Source organism: Gadus morhua, chromosome 13, assembly GCF_902167405.1.
Source record: "Gadus morhua chromosome 13, gadMor3.0, whole genome shotgun sequence".
Classification (NCBI taxonomy): domain Eukaryota; kingdom Metazoa; phylum Chordata; class Actinopteri; order Gadiformes; family Gadidae; genus Gadus; species Gadus morhua.
Window position 1 is genome coordinate 22,199,429 of NC_044060.1, and position 15,864 is coordinate 22,215,292.

General features: G+C 42.4%; 1 protein-coding gene across 1 annotated transcript in view; it reads left to right on the forward strand.

Annotated features, from left to right (window-relative positions):
* Positions 1–1,685: 1,685 nt before the first annotated feature.
* Positions 1,686–15,864, forward strand: part of erc2 (ELKS/RAB6-interacting/CAST family member 2) — a 53,694-nt gene continuing 39,515 nt past the window's right edge. Inside the window, exons 1-2 of the mRNA XM_030375348.1 lie at positions 1,686–1,765; positions 9,722–10,531. Of these exons, the coding sequence (XP_030231208.1) occupies positions 9,857–10,531 (675 nt within the window). The 5' untranslated portion in view covers positions 1,686–1,765; positions 9,722–9,856. The remainder of the gene's footprint in view (positions 1,766–9,721; positions 10,532–15,864) is intronic.

Here is a 15,864-nt window from a genome sequence, read left to right on the forward strand (position 1 = left end):
CTCGTAGGTGAAAGATAGTATGCATAGGGAGTATTAAACAAAAGTGATTTGTTAAGAGTAATGAAAACACAAAGAAAAATAAGATTACTATGACACTTAATCTCTATCAATTGTTTATTTTATATCTCTTTTAACTGTTTCTCTTTAATCTCTATCAACTGTTTATCTTTATCTATACTTTTGTTATGGTTCACTTTTTTTATCCTCATAGCTATTCTTTATCTTGAATCTCTTTCTTTATTATTTTTCCATCCCCTTTTCTCTTTTTCTCTATCCCTTATATTTATTGTCTGGCATTTTATATTCCTTCTCTTTCACATCCTCCTCTTCATTCTGTATCACTCCTTATCCTTATTCTCTGTCACTTTATTCTTTATTATACTTTGTCCTCATTCTCTATATCAGACCTTAACTTTGTCTTTCATCTCCCCTTATCTCTATTCGCTATCATTTATTATCAATCACTGATATATTCTCTATCGCTGCTTTACCTATATCTCTACCCATTCTTTATCTTGAAGCTCTTTTTATTTAATCTCCAACATTAACATTTAGGGTAACACACGCTTTACACGACTTATAACCATTCTTACACACAACAGAACACAGACGGTAGAGTCAACCAAGCAAGGCGACAGCCAGCTCGTCAGGAGCAGTCAGGGGGAGGAGCCTTGCTCAGGCGCCTCAACACTCAGCTAGGAGGAGCTGGGGATCGAACTAGCAACCTTCCATTTACACTTCCGCTCTACCCCGTGAGCTAAACCGACTCTTAATCTTACTTCTATCACCTATTTGTTATTATTATCTATCACCCCAGGTGTCCAGCAGACTCTTTATTTACTTAGTTTGACTTTACTGCAGACTGCGTAATCAATACACAGCACCTGCCAATCGAACAATCCAGAGACTAACCCAGTCCTGAACACTGTGCTGTCTCACAGGGAATCAATAGTCCCCCTCTCCATCTCTCAGAGCGGAAGCACCAAAACATATCTTATAGCTTCATCCTGAGAGACGAATCACGATTCTAATCAATAATCAGTATAAAATAACTGGGTTATAGTCGGTGTGCTACTTTAAATATGAGATTATATGAATTTCACAATTGGCGTTAAATGGTGTAATGATAGCTGACTAGGCTAACACTTCCAATGTGTTTGTCTATGTGGTGGAAGATTCAGTCATGTATCACTATGAATGTTACACATTCGGTCAACTCAATTGTGTCTAAAACAAAAACTAACAAAAAAGGGTTATGGTTAGATATAGAGAATCACTCATATGGAACATACCCAAAGATTAGCGGTGGTCTTTTCTAATAGTAGGCCTAGTTATAATGAATAACAGCTAATAGGCCTACAACGACAGGACCACCACTGTCTGTATAAGTCTAATGATAAAAACGCTCCAGTGTGTGGGGCAGTATATTGAAGTCTGGTTAGGACGTCTTCCATCCGTTGACCTGGGAAAGAAGTGAACGATAGTCGCTGTCGTCAGGCTGTGTAGTGGAGCGACTTGTTAATTGCTATAAAGACCAGTCTGAATAGTTAGTGTTTCCGAGCGGATGTTCACCATCTGTGGAGGAGAGACTCTCGCATCACATCCGCCCATCCCCTCCCGCCCGCGGTGGTGATGCTGCTCCCTGTGGAGGAGGGCTGCGCGTGTCCGCCCCCAGCCAATCACAGCGCAGGACGGAGATGGTGTGAATGGAGGCAAGACGATGTCGTCTCGCGAAGCGATGGGGAAGATTCATCATCGTTGAAAGGTACCATTGCTGGATATTAGTCCGAATAATGACTGAATGTTCACCATGCAATGTTACAAATTGTACGTGTCCGTATTTGATGAGGATTTCGTCCATTGCCCGGAGGTTTGGGAAGCATCTGTGAGTAAAAAAAGAATTGACATTCAGTGGTCGTGGAGCTGGCTAGATGGATAGCGTAAAACACGCAGGATCTGCTCTAAAAGCTTCATTCTGTATCAGTCATTGATTTGAAGAAAGCAAGAGTTCCTCTTGAATCGTTGCCATGTTGAGATGTAATTGGTCTGCTCGACCGCTCGACGACGAGCCCGCTGAGGCAGACCTCATCAACGGAGGCCTTTCAAATGATATTTATTAACGTTTCTTATGTAAGTTGAAGTTGTTACTGTTGAAGACAGTCAGTCATTTATCCCAATATTTCTCAAAATGTTGCTCCTATAGTTGTCTGACTTTAATTGGAGAGGAGGTGTGTGTCGCATATGTCTCCTGCAATCCTCGGTGACAGCGTTAATGGGCTGGGTTACTACGAGAAGCCGTCTGGAACCTGATCAGGCCTCCAACACCTCGTCTATTCTGCTTCCTAGTGCGTGAAATACAGCTACAAGTGCTCTCGTGATAAGGGCTACTTTTGAAAGGTGGCCTTACCTTCTCCCAATATGGCCCTCATTGGACCAACCCCTGAACCCGGTGGGATGTCCGTGGACTGGCGACCAAAACACTCAATAACCTTAGAAAGAACAAGAAGGGCTTTCTTGGTTTTAAGTAATATGCAGATAATGCAAATATCAATGTAGAAATTCTTCCAAGGTTTTGTTGGTTGTGTAGCTGAATATTCATTTTGCATTCTTTGCCTCGAGCATTTTAGAAAAAATAAAAGTTCTTCGCCTAAAATATAGATGAATAGACTTTTGCTTTAAATTTAGTCAAGAACTGCCTGAACTGTCACATATATGTTGGCAGTCGTTTAAAGACACAAAGACCAGTTCATATTTCAAATGTCAATACCATATCAAAATGTATTCATGCTAAGGACAACTATGGAGGTTGTTTCGGTTTAAAAGATAAAAGGCTTTCATACATGGCCATTGCCTCTCTTGTTTTGGTACTAATTGAATGTCATTTTACTCTATGAAGTCAAACATGAATAAGGCCACATGATTAAATGGCACAGTTTGCCTTTCAGAAATACAATCCAGCCACGGGCCCCTAGCAGGCACGCTCGGTAGGCCAGCAGGGCCACGGGGCAGACCCTGGCTCTAGAGCATCTGTATATACTCTGCCTTGTGTTTCCGCACCACTTGTCTCAGGACTCATGTTATCTAACAATGGGCTGCTGAGGTTTCCTTGGCTCTGTGTAACAGAAGCTGGCTGCCCACTTATTTCTTACACATGTGGATGCACCTTAATCTTTAATAAAAAGGGAACGGAAGTCACAGAATGGCCGAGGTGGCGTATTAGCAGGAATTAATGTAAAACGGGACATTTCATACTCAACTTCTGAACAGTGGCTGCCATAAACAATAGCTGCCAAGTCACATAAATCAAATGCAATAATCTTCCTAATATAGAGAATAAAACATTCATCCTTGCGACTTGCCAACCATCAACCCTCCAAAAAAAAGAAAACCTCAAGTAAGTTGGTTTAAAAAGTGTGGTCGTGTCCAAGTGGGGTTAGAAGGCTCACATCTATGTGTGTCATGTACGTTGCATTCGCATTTCTTTGCCGTTAGCATCTATGTGTGTCATGTACGTTGCGTTTGCATTTCTATGGCGTTAGCATCTATGTGTGTCATGAATGTGGAGTTGACTAAGCATCTATGGGACATATGCATGTGGCATTACATCAATTTGGCATAAGCATTTATTTGGCCTTCTACAGTGCATCTACAGTGTGTCATGAATCTGGCATCAGAGGTTAATTGGCAAGTCACTCGGAGGGCTGTGGCTGCTGGGAGGCGGACTGCTTCTCTACACAATCTGCTATCTCATCGTCATAATGGGGGCCTTTAATATGGCAGAACCCGTTTTGATCTTTAAATTAATTCTGCCCTGGTATTTCTTATTCAGAGGACCTTTTGTGACAGATCTGATGACATGCCTTGCTCTTGTCTTTGGTGCCAAACAGTTTGCCAGCGACCTGTTTATACGCAAGTACTAATGCCAAAAGGCTGTGGCCATTGTGAGGAAAATGTCAGCCACCTGCGTCTGCTCCCAGTGTGTTGATTTACAAAACACAAATTCATTAAAAACATATGATGGAATGCCCGAATTAACATTTATTTACTTAGTTTAAATTATTTTTTTTATGTTTTTCTATTATTATAAATGGTCTATTCAGGAAAGAAATCCCAGGTACCACCTGCTGTTTTCCTTGTAAGCTGGTGACTCCGAAATGAGATGATTGACTTGTGAATAGATAGAATTGTGCATGTGCCCCACACCACAACCATGTTTACCAGTAGTACTGTCTGTGCCCTAGGCTCTACACCAGGGGTGCCCGACATTTGTTTGAACCAAGATCTACTTTTACAGTTGCCAGTGTGCCAAGAACTGCCAGTCCATATAGGGAGCCTTGTTACTGATAGCCTCCATATGTTGCCAGATTGACAACGTCACCACTAACCTTTTCCGCTGCTCCACTCTCATTCACCTTCACTCTCTGGCGCCTGCTCGCTCCCACTCACTCAACCACACGCTCGCTAGACACACACACACACACATTACCCACTGCCCTACTCCCCTCTGCATGTTGGGCAATGTTTCTCCTTGCTTGTTTGCTGTCACATCTCCCGACACGGTATTTGATAATGTACGTATCAAAAGTAGGAGTAAAGAAGTACATATATAGGTACACATTGTGGTAACTAAGGTCACAGGTGTTTGTCTTCGGCAGTCCTCCCCTAGCATTAGTGACACTAGTGTATGACTACTACGGCTAGGTAGGTGGATGTGTTCATACTTCTGCTTAAGCTATAGCCTACAGACATGCGGTGGCAATTTTGACTTGATGTGCCTTAACTTGTCAGTGAGATCAGCAGTTATTCGCATGCATACGCAACATGCTAAAAGTAGCCTGTAATGATAATTCATTATCTTGAGCAACGATGAGTCATGTAGAGTGGAGCAAAAGTATGATTAGATCTTTATGTAGTGAAGTAAAAGTGAAAGTCATCAGAAACTGAAGTAAAGTACAGATAATCCAAGAAACTGCTTAAGTACTCTGATTGTTACGTAAATTGCGCATTTTTTGTGGGTTTACGTAAATCCTGGAGCTTCTACAGTGGGTATAAGGAATACACTTGCGTATGCGACACCGCTGAGTATTACCTTAAAACAACAAAGCAATACTAAGCTGAAGAGTTACAAGATTGCATGCTCTGAGTTGTGTGCGGATGTACGTGTAGATGTTGGGCTTATCGTCTCTTCATCGTGAATCTACAGGCTCAAAATCTGTAGGAAATCTGTAAATAATGCATCTGTTTCTATAAATAAACAATAGAAATGCTGGCCAAGACATGCTTGTTGGTTGGGAGGAGGTTAGTGGCCATCTTGTGGCCATCTTGGCTTAAAGGCACAAGGATCTGCCTGGCCTTCTTCTATACGTTGTTTTGTGTTGGAATTGGTCAGATTTTATCCTGTAGTTTGTTTTTTTTCCAATCTTATTTGAAACTGGCCAGGTGCGTTTATCTTTGTTGGCCCAGATGTCACCAATGCTCACCATGGCAACTGGTGACTGAGATTCAGGTGCCACCCGGAAGGAAAAATGTACCCTATTTCCAGCCAGCGAATCACCATCCTCTTAAAGTGATAATTCACTTTTGTCACACAGTTCTATTTTTACCAGAGACTGTCAGTATTGTAATGAACAATCAGGGGAGTAGAACTGCCCCAGGAATCTATATTCACTCACCAATTTATTGCAGTCGTTTTCTTTCTTTCTAAAGATTCTCATAACTTTCTCCTAATCTGGGTCACTGTCACTTGTCCTCCTTATCTTCGATAACCGATCCGATTATTTTAGGATGGGATTTATTCATGAATTATAAATCCTTGTCTGATATTTCACTGCTAACTCTACTGCATGGTTGTGTTTGTTGTTGTTGTGTTGCAGCTCTCAATTAATCCATAGCGACTTTTTATTAAACTAGAGTTTTCGCACGTGCCTTTCGCGCGCTGAACCTCTAGTTGTATCTAAACCCATAACAATAATGTGGAAACCCCAGTCGATAATTTAACAAATTTCTGAGCACATAATATAATAACATTTTGCCTATAATGTAACAACGTATAACATTCGTTCACCACAAATGACTCCTAAAAGCAGTGCCAACATTTAAATTTTAAATGTTAAGTACCATTCAGCGGACAAAAGGCAACAGGCTGATTGTCATTTCTACTCCTCATTTATATATAAGGTACATTTCCTATGGAGAAGATACTACCTTGGGTAGTTTTTCAATTATTAAATCGCTTTTACTTTTATTCAGGTCTGAAAAGTGTATTGACATTTTAAAATGCAAGGCAACTACTATTGGTTAGTTGAAAATAATAATCATCATTGAGATAAAACATCTCTTCCAGTGTCCTGGTCAAGACAGGCAGCAGTAGCCTACAGTCACACATAGCATACACACAAAACATAAGAAAAGTAAAACAACTAAAACAGGCCTCAGGGGGGAAGGGGGATATCAGTATCGGAAGACATTTCGGGAGGCTCAAGGAGGAGGGTAATACTAAGTTTGACCAACAAAGTATAAAGACATTTCGGGAGGCTCAAGGATGAGGGTAATATTACATTTGAGCTACAAAGTGTAGTCTTGTGGTGGACTCTATAGACATAATTCACCATACTGTGTTATTTACATGTTTTCATTGTGTTATAGGGACTCTGTCTCTTTAAGATCACGTAACTTGTGTGTTGATCTAGAGTTTTCGCACGTGCCTTTCCCGCGATATTTGAATTTCACGGTTCTTAAATGACAAAATGAACAACCTGCCGTTGCTTGTCGAGGTGAGAAGTTGTCTCTCCCCTTATTTTATCACAATTTCTACAGTCTATAAACAGAACATCTTACTTGGGAGAGTTTGTCGACGGCGGAGCCGTTATGTTTAAAAACATAACTCTTACCTGGGCATTGTGTTGCTGCGGTGTGTGCGTGTGTGTTCTTACCTGCGTGTGTGGCCTATAGTGAGTAGTGAGTGATTTTCATTCTAGCTGTTCTTCCAATAAGCAGCCTGAGGAAAGCTTTGAGTCAAAGCTTCTCAGCCAATCAGCGGCTTCTGCCGCACGTGTGGACTGCCTGCCCACAGGCTGCAAGTGATCAAATGAAATGGATGACGTTGGCGCGCAAGCTTTTCAAGCAAGCTCAATGAGACAGACACAGACGGTAGCTAGCTATTAGCTAATATGAAATGCAAAGCAAAGCAAAGCAGCTTGTTTTCATTTAAATTCAGCAAAAAACAATGTGAGGAGCAGGAGGAGCGAGGAGACAAGAATGTTGACAGATAGACTGAACTCTGTCCCCGCTTTCATTTGAAAGGGAATTGACTGATTCACTTGAATATCAAGAAATTCTTGCTGTGTTCAGCACAAAACCCTGCCGCCTCCTGCTGTATGAGCCCCAAGTCCCATAAGCAAGTTTGAATTGAATTGTGTGCATTTGTGATTATTTATTATAGTTATCTCGGACTGCCATGCTGTTCTTTATATGGTCAGATATGTTAATAATTTAATTATTCTTAAGAAATAAGCTACAGCAGAAATCATTTTTGATCGTTTTCCTGCTGTTTGTGTTTAGCAGCTGTGTCAGATTCAATGCTGCTGTTATTTCATGTCCATACAGTTCTTCCATCATTCTGAATTTATAAGAAACAGTTAAATAACTTTGGACAGTTCCCTGCCAGCCGTGCTAGGTAAATAAATGGAGAGAGATACAGACACTCCAAAGATTTAATTCCGTTTCAGTCTTTTTGTGTATTGAACGTACAAAAGAGATAAAGGAAGTTAGGCTTACTGCCATGGTGTATGTCTTTGTCCGCTTCAGCACTGAGCTGAGGACAGCGTCACAAGTGCCACACAGGTAGGCTACTGAGTCGCTGTCCTCAGTGCTGCAGAAGAGCACTGAAACGGAGATGAAGGGGAACCCGTTTTTTTTTAACTGGCCCATCCAGTTTTCTGGAAGCCCACTCACAATCAAAATCCTGGTGTGTCCATGGCAAAGCCGTTATGTTTAAAAACATAACGTCTTAACTCGGCAAGTGTGTCGCTGCCTTTGTCTTGACGTGCGGTGTGTGGTCGCGCGCGTGTGTGTGCGCTAGGTATGGGCACAGTTATTTGAATATGTGAATAACCGTAGCGGATTATTAGCCTAAAACTGAAGCGGATTATTGGCCTAAAGTTAATTAAATATATTCATTAGCTATATTAACTACATATTGTTCATTAAACATGTATACTAATGCCATTTAATACTTGGAATACTTGGCTATACCGGCAACCTCCGCTCCAGCGCAGTCTTTTCCACGGCGGGCTTGATTGTAAATCGCCTCCGCATCCGCCTATCCCCCGAGCACGTAGATATGCTCATTTCTTTTAACAAGAATGAGTGATGCAGTAGGTGGGCTTATGTGTTATGTTAACTGGAAATGTTTTAGACACACTATATTTCCATCTTACACATAATATATTTTTGTTGATGTTCTGTAAAGCATCATGCGTAATGCGAGTCAGGCCCATGCGCTGCAAGTGGAGTTCTGTTGATATCAAAGCCCACCAGTGCTTATACTTTTTGCTGTTGTGCTTCAGTTACTTGAATCTATTCAGTTTGTGCCTTAAATTTACTATAATCTAATTTCAGTTTGTGCCTTAAGTATTGCAATACTGTTCATTCATATTCTTGTCAAAAATGATGGTTTTCTTTCAACTCGTTTCGATTCAGCATGCTGATTTAGAGTGTTTTTTTCCTTTTAAAATGCTCAATAAATTGAACAAATTGGATTTGATTTCCTTATTAATTAGACTAATAGATGGAAAACGAATACATTTGTTTAATCAAGGCCAGATCACGGAATGTGCGTGATGTGTGTGTGCATGCGGTGTGTATGTGCGTGCTTGCGGTGTATGTATACGTCCATGCGTGCTGTGTGTGTGTGTGTGTGTGTGAGCTGCAGGCTGCTTGGCACATGCGCACATGAGTAACGTTGAGTAACTGGTGCGACAGGCCTGATATTCTAGTAGTAAGATGTATTAGGCAGATTCAAACAAGCCTCATTGGCAAAAACATAACCTTAGTTTGGAGTCACAGATCTCTCCATCAGATTAAATGTCGTTTTTCTAAAGTGCAAGTGTAAAGTCTGGTCTAGGATGACTTTCTCTTGACCTGGCTTAACTTTGTTAGTATCGACCCCACACTCACATCTCTTTCAGTATTTCAGGGGCTTGGTATTAATAGGACATAGATGAATGGTTTGCTTGAGGGAAGCCAAAGTGATGCTGGGTCTCCCAGTGGGATCACATCCAATCTGAGCCCAACAAAATGTGACAGCAGGCCGCTCGGTGGTGAGTCAGGCACGTCCCGACCTCAGGGAGCCGTCCCTCTCCAGATTGTTCCCCATGCAGGGGAGATCTCCATCTCTAGCTCAACGGCTGAGGCCCGTCTTCATTATGATTCAGGGCAGGCCTGCATGTCACATTGTGAGATATTTCAAGAGCATTGTTGAGCAAGAAACCTTCCTACCTTCCTAGTTTGTCACGAATATCCACCTGAATATCAATTGTTCGGTCTTTAGCTAACTCCTTACTGCTGATTAGCCCTTTTCTAAATCCTACCTGCTCCTTAGAAGTTTTATAGTCTTTATCTCTCTCCTACCTGCTCATTAATAGTTTGACATCTGGCTTTTATAGAAAAATGTATATCCCAAATGTCTTTCACAATAATTTTTATTTGTTTCCTTCCCCAGATCTGACTCCAGAGCAACCCACCTGTTCTTGCATGAATTAAAGCAGTCCTATGCAATTAAGCAAGCAGGAGCAGTCTCACTTCAGCGTGCCCCTGGCAAGGACCCCCTGGTGGCCACATCCACCTTACCCAGGACATGTACGGCAGTGCCAGGGCAGTAGGCCATATAGAGAGCAGCCCCGCACGGTCCCCGCGCCTGCCCAGGTCCCCCCGATTGGGCCACCGGAGGGCCAACAGCGGGGGCGGGGGTGGTGCGGGGGGCAAGACGCTCTCCATGGAGAACATCCAGTCCCTCAATGCGGCCTACGCCACCTCGGGGCCCATGTACCTGAGCGACCACGAGGGCGTGGGCTCCACTGCCACCTACCCCAAGGGCACCATGACCCTGGGGAGAGCCACCAGCCGGGCCATGTACGGGGGCCGCGTGACAGCCATGGGCAGCAGCCCCAACATTGCTTCAGTGGGGCTGCCCCACGCTGACCTTCTGTCTTACAGTGACCTGGGCTCCCTCTCCATGCTGCAGCACCACCACCACCACCAGGGGGTGCCGTCGGCCCTGCTGAGGCAGGCGGTGCGGAGCAGTGGGGGCGAGCTGCTGGAGATGCAGGCCCAGTTCAGGGACATGCAGAGGGAGAACGAGCTGCTGCGCAGAGAGCTTGACCTGAAGGACAGTAAGCTGGGCTCCTCCACCAACAGCATCAAGAGCTTCTGGAGCCCCGAGCTCAAGAAGGAACGGATCATGCGGAAGGAGGAGGCCGCTCGGACGTCCATCCTGAAGGAGCAGATGAGGGTGACTCATGAGGAGAACCAGGTAAGAACCAGTTGTAGTACCAGTTAGGATGCAGTATCTGGCATCAATGACAATGCTCTGTGGTAACATGTATTCTTGTACTGGATCAATGTTCTTCTTACTCTTTTCCCCCAAAGACACGGTCAGCCAGTCTGTGTTTTTCATATCATTCGGGAACCTTTCTGGAAAGAGCTTTCATAAATTTTTTAAAGAGCACACTTTCTTTAATTTTGTCAGATTCCTCCCAAATGTAGACTTTTAAATACCTTTTAACGTCTATTAAGCGTACAATCTGACAACCTAACCCAAAGAAGAAGGCTGCGTCACCCTCCAAAGTACCGAGAGCTTTTAGTCCGAAGCAGCTAAACGGATCCTTCAGCCTGGCGTCTGCGTTTCCATTCACACGCTCCCGTCTCTCATTCTGATTTCCTGTCATCAGTCTGCGTTTCTAAAGCAGGAGATGTCTCTTCCTGCCTGACGCTGTGTCTCTGCCTCTCTATCAGTCTCTTGGAGTGGGGGTGTACTGACAGCTCTTTGGTTTCTTAATAGTATGCTCATGCACACGCCCCTCTTCACTGTTGCAATGGTCTTTGGTGTGCTAATGGACGTATGGACGTACAAATGATAAATGGATTATGATTGTTTTAAGAAAAAAAGATCTTACCTTTAGCCAAGAATGTCATGCCAGTCTTAAATAAGCAGAATTGATATTAAAGTGATTAGTTGTAACAGTGTAAGTGCAGTAAAACCTCAAAGCTAATTTGGATACCCTCAGCAAAAAACGAGTATGGTCAATTCTAATTCCCATCGTTATGTATAACAGGCATATCGTGGTTACTAGGCTCCGTTGTCATGTCGGAAGATGCAACAGTATGTGTTACCGGTGAGCTGTACATAGTGGTGCTTTGTCATTCCTGTTTACTTCCAGCCCAGCGGCACCAAGCTGTCTGTGCGCCTACCACTGTAGTTTTGATGTGTTTTGTACTCCCCCACCCCACCTGCCAGATCAGCTCTGTGGGCCTGCACCTCCTGCTCCACAAATGAAGCATTGGTAATAAGTGATGAGTTGTTACTGTATACGACACAGAATATACTGTCTTGTGTGGAAGTTGCTGAGCACACATTGGCCTCCATCGAGTTATGGACGGGCCGACTTTGCTGCAGTCACCAAAACTTTGATTTCTCTGTCAGTGTATTGAGCGAATAATGCAGCAGAATAAACAGCGAGCCAAAGGGATTTAACTGGCTGTAAGTTAATTGGCTGCTGATTGGAGTGCCCCCCACCCCCCCTCGTCTCTGGCTGTGGCAAAGCGTTCTCAGCAGCATGGAGGACTCTTGTCAGCCCCAACAGTAGACGCTGCCACTCAATGTAATGACAGCATGCTCGTTGGATCCAGGGGAGCATGATCTCCCTGAAGCCCGAGATTTGTGGTGGAGGATTGTATGACATAATAATATAATATATATAATCATATAATACTTAACACATCCACTAGGTATGGTGCATTGACACCCCTTTCGCCATATATATCACTTTATTATCACAATGAAAAACGGCATGAAGTTGAGTAATGGCTCTCTTGGTTTAAAATCTTTAGATGAAATAGACTGATCAATGTATTGTATATGTTACAATTTGTCTGGGTTAATTTATAATATTTTTTATTCTAAATATATTAAAGCCCATAAACCTTTGAGTAATGATCATGGAATAACTCTCTGGTTGATTTCATGGATTGGAGAATAATTTAACTGTTCTCATTTCAGTGATGTTTTTGTGCCCCAAAAGATTTTTATTTTTTTATAGACCAGGTTTATTTCAGACTGGTACGGTGCATTGTTGCTACGAAGTAGTGCAGTACACAGGGAACCAGATTTATATATTAACAATTAAAAATTGTGAACTTCAAAGTAGTGCTATGAGTGAACCGATTCGATCATGGGCCATGAGTGTGAGAAGACAATTAAGTAAATTAAGTAACAAATTTAACTATTTTGAGTGAACAAATAAGCCAAACAAGGAGCAAAATAATTATTTTGAGGAAAGAAATTCATATAACGAGGGGAATTAAATGTAGGAGGGAACAAAATAACAAAACGTGGCCACAAATGTATAAAACAAGGCCTCAAATGAAACCCCCATGTTTTTCCTTCTTCTCTGCCCTTAAAACTTTGCAGTAATGAAGAAAGATGTAAGTTGAAAAGCATCATGTTCCTAAAGCTTGCTCTTAAGAGTCTATACAAGCAGTCAGACTTGGCTCTGCCTCGGCCACTGAGGTGGAGCGACCCAATGTATTTGAGCGACCAGGGGTTTCAGAACAGGTTGAGAATGAATCAAACTGTTTTGGTTCGATTACAAGACGTCAGCCAATGACAAATTAAATTGGAAGGTACTACAAGCAAAATAGAGCAGAACGTGTCAGTTTTCCCTTCATCACACAACCTTGAACCCTGTCTATGCTTAAACCAACATGAAATATTTACAAAAATGCCTCTACTTTATGCATTTCTTTAATAATAATATTGTGCAAACCTTGTTTGCACATGTTATTTGTAATTTATGTTGATATATTTAATTTACTTTATTAGTATTTTGTACCTAGATACATTTGACAGTATTGTTGGCCAGCTCTACATAACTTTGGATACCAATGTCTGAATAACTGATTATAGTTGTATAGTGAGCCTCTCCACGTGGCAGGTGTGACATGGATGTGGACAGTTCATGGCCTTTGGCCTGGGTGATTCTCTTTAATGCAACTCTTATGATCAGAGGACACATTAAATGTAAATGGTGGACGTTCCTCATTCAGATGATGTTATTAGTGTTTTGTTTGTGGTCAGGTACAGCAGTTCGTATTCCAGGTGGTCTGGGCCGCCCTCTGATCCCGCCTCATAGTTTAACACACAATACGGCCATGAGCCGATCAAATAGCTACGTCATTTTAACCACGCAACATGCCCCGAGCTGCGAAGCATTCCTCCTGGTTTACATAGAATTTAACCATGAAAAAGGACACACCCCAGCCGTTTATTTTGTTAAAATAATAGTAATATATGCTATTTGTGTGTGTGTGTGTGTGTGTGTGTGTGTGTGTGTGTGTGTGTGTGTGTGTGTGTGTGTGTGTGTGTGTGTGTGTGTGTATGTGTGTGTGTGTGTGTGTGTGTGTGTGTGTGTGTGTGTGTGTGTGTGTGTGAGTGTGTGTGTGTGTGTGTGTGTGTTTGTGTGTGTGTATGTGTGTTGTTGTGTTGGAATAACGCGATATGACCAGATTGGAGTACTCCTCTCCTCGATTCTTTGTTAGCTGTTCGTTCCATAAATAATAATCCGAGAGGTCTGGTCCCTCGTTTGTCCCTCAAGCGAATGTGTTTCTCAAATGTACCAACATAGCCTCTGAAACAAACTAATTGTTATGTGCTGGAAACAAATTAGCATACGCACAGAGAGTTCCCATCTGCATGATTCGTCATTATAAGTTTATTCATATCATTATATAATTAAAAAGGTTAATTGCTGCAATAGGCTATAATATAAAACAAAATAAAAGGGGAGGGGAGTTTTTAGCTTCTTTATGCGTTATAATTTGAATTTTCATTCAATTGAAACAGTTAAAGTCATTGTTGCCATCATTACAACTAAACCCTACCTTATCTCCTTCGAAACAATGTGGACCTTTCTTTCTGTCACCCACCAAGCAGAAATACTACGGTCGCTCGGTCTGGGACATGATATCTATCAGACTTGGTAGGCCTCAAGGCTTCAGTGTAACATAATGACATTTAATTCCCCTACTTCTAACCTATGTGACGGTAGATATCTACCTGTAACTGATTGGCCTATGTGACGATAGTTAGGGCACGAGCAGCGAAGCTGCTTGTTCCCCTGTACTTTCTGTAACGTTTTTTTATGTATGACTTCTGTAAAAGTCATACTGCAGCCTATACCGTGAGTCGAAAACTCTTGACATTTTCAGGTATGGTTACCAATAACCCCCACTACCCATAAACCGACATTTGTGATACAGCACCCAAAGGTGGCCCTATTGTAAAAAATCATGAATTAGGCTTATTTCTCCTCACCAGATTGACCTGGACTCAAAATTCTTTCATAATATTAATCTCTACACCCGGGGAACCCGGGGAACTTCTTCGTTAACCATTTTTCCATATTTGTCATGTTTAGATTTCTTCCGTTAGTGTTCTTGACTACAAATGTTTAATTTCCCCAGAATTTCAAAGATTTTTCAGGTATATGCTTTGAAGAAAGCCCTTAATTCACTTGAGAAATGTGTGCTTGGAGTTTACTGGATGTTGTGTGCTTGCTTATCAATAGACATTTTGACCATGTGAATGAGGCTGCAGTTCAGGTTTATAAGTGGAACATTGCGGTTATATATCTACTTTTAAACAACGGGGGCCCTAAATCCAGCGATCTGATTGGTTCCTAACTGTTGTATAATGAGCGTATACATAACTGCTATGACGCCCGATCATTTTGTGAAAGTATCACTCCGCGCCTTGATGTGGAAACCGTTACAACCGTTCTCTCGGAGGGACGCTAAAGTGTGTTGCATAGCGACCGTCGTGCATTTTGAAGGCAGCCAGGAGGGACTACTTTTTGGTAGTCTTTAATAAAACGGCTACTTTGACTTTCTTGGTTTCTTTTTAAATGTAGTGTGTCTATGACTTTCGTTTTGCCATAACAGTAACCGTTGTATAAAAGCAATAGATCACTTCAGTCAGTGGCATGGGCTCATTATACCACTGTGAAGGGGGTCGCCGGCCCTCCGCTGCGCGTCGGGGCCGGACAACGCCCCTTAACAGTGGTATAATGAGCACATACCACAGCCTGGCGTGATCTATTGCTTAAGTAACTGATAGACCTATGTGACGATAGATCTACTTGTAACTGATTTACCTATGTGACGGTAGATCTACTTGTAACTGAATGGCCTATGTGACGATCGTGCTCCTTGTTACTGATTGGCCTATGTGACGATGGTTCTTCTTGTAACTGATTGGCCTATGTGATGATGGTTCTTCCTGTAACTGATTGGCCAGATCTCCCCCATGCCAGAAACAGCTTGACCATAGACCATATGCGTCCCGGCCCGACGAGGGAGTAGGAGGAGCGGGGTTGGGCTGTTTTGGCTGAGATGGCCATAGCGCACAAATAGAATCTAAGCGCTCGAAATCACTCTATCGCATCTTAAGCCCTGCACAGTTGGGTTCACTCAGTGAATTAAACCTCAACGTCATGTTAAGATGTTATGCATGAGGAGAATGCTTGATTCCGCAATAAAGTAAGTCTGTTTCAAATTCTAAAATGCACTCTAAGCGGTCACACTCTGCTT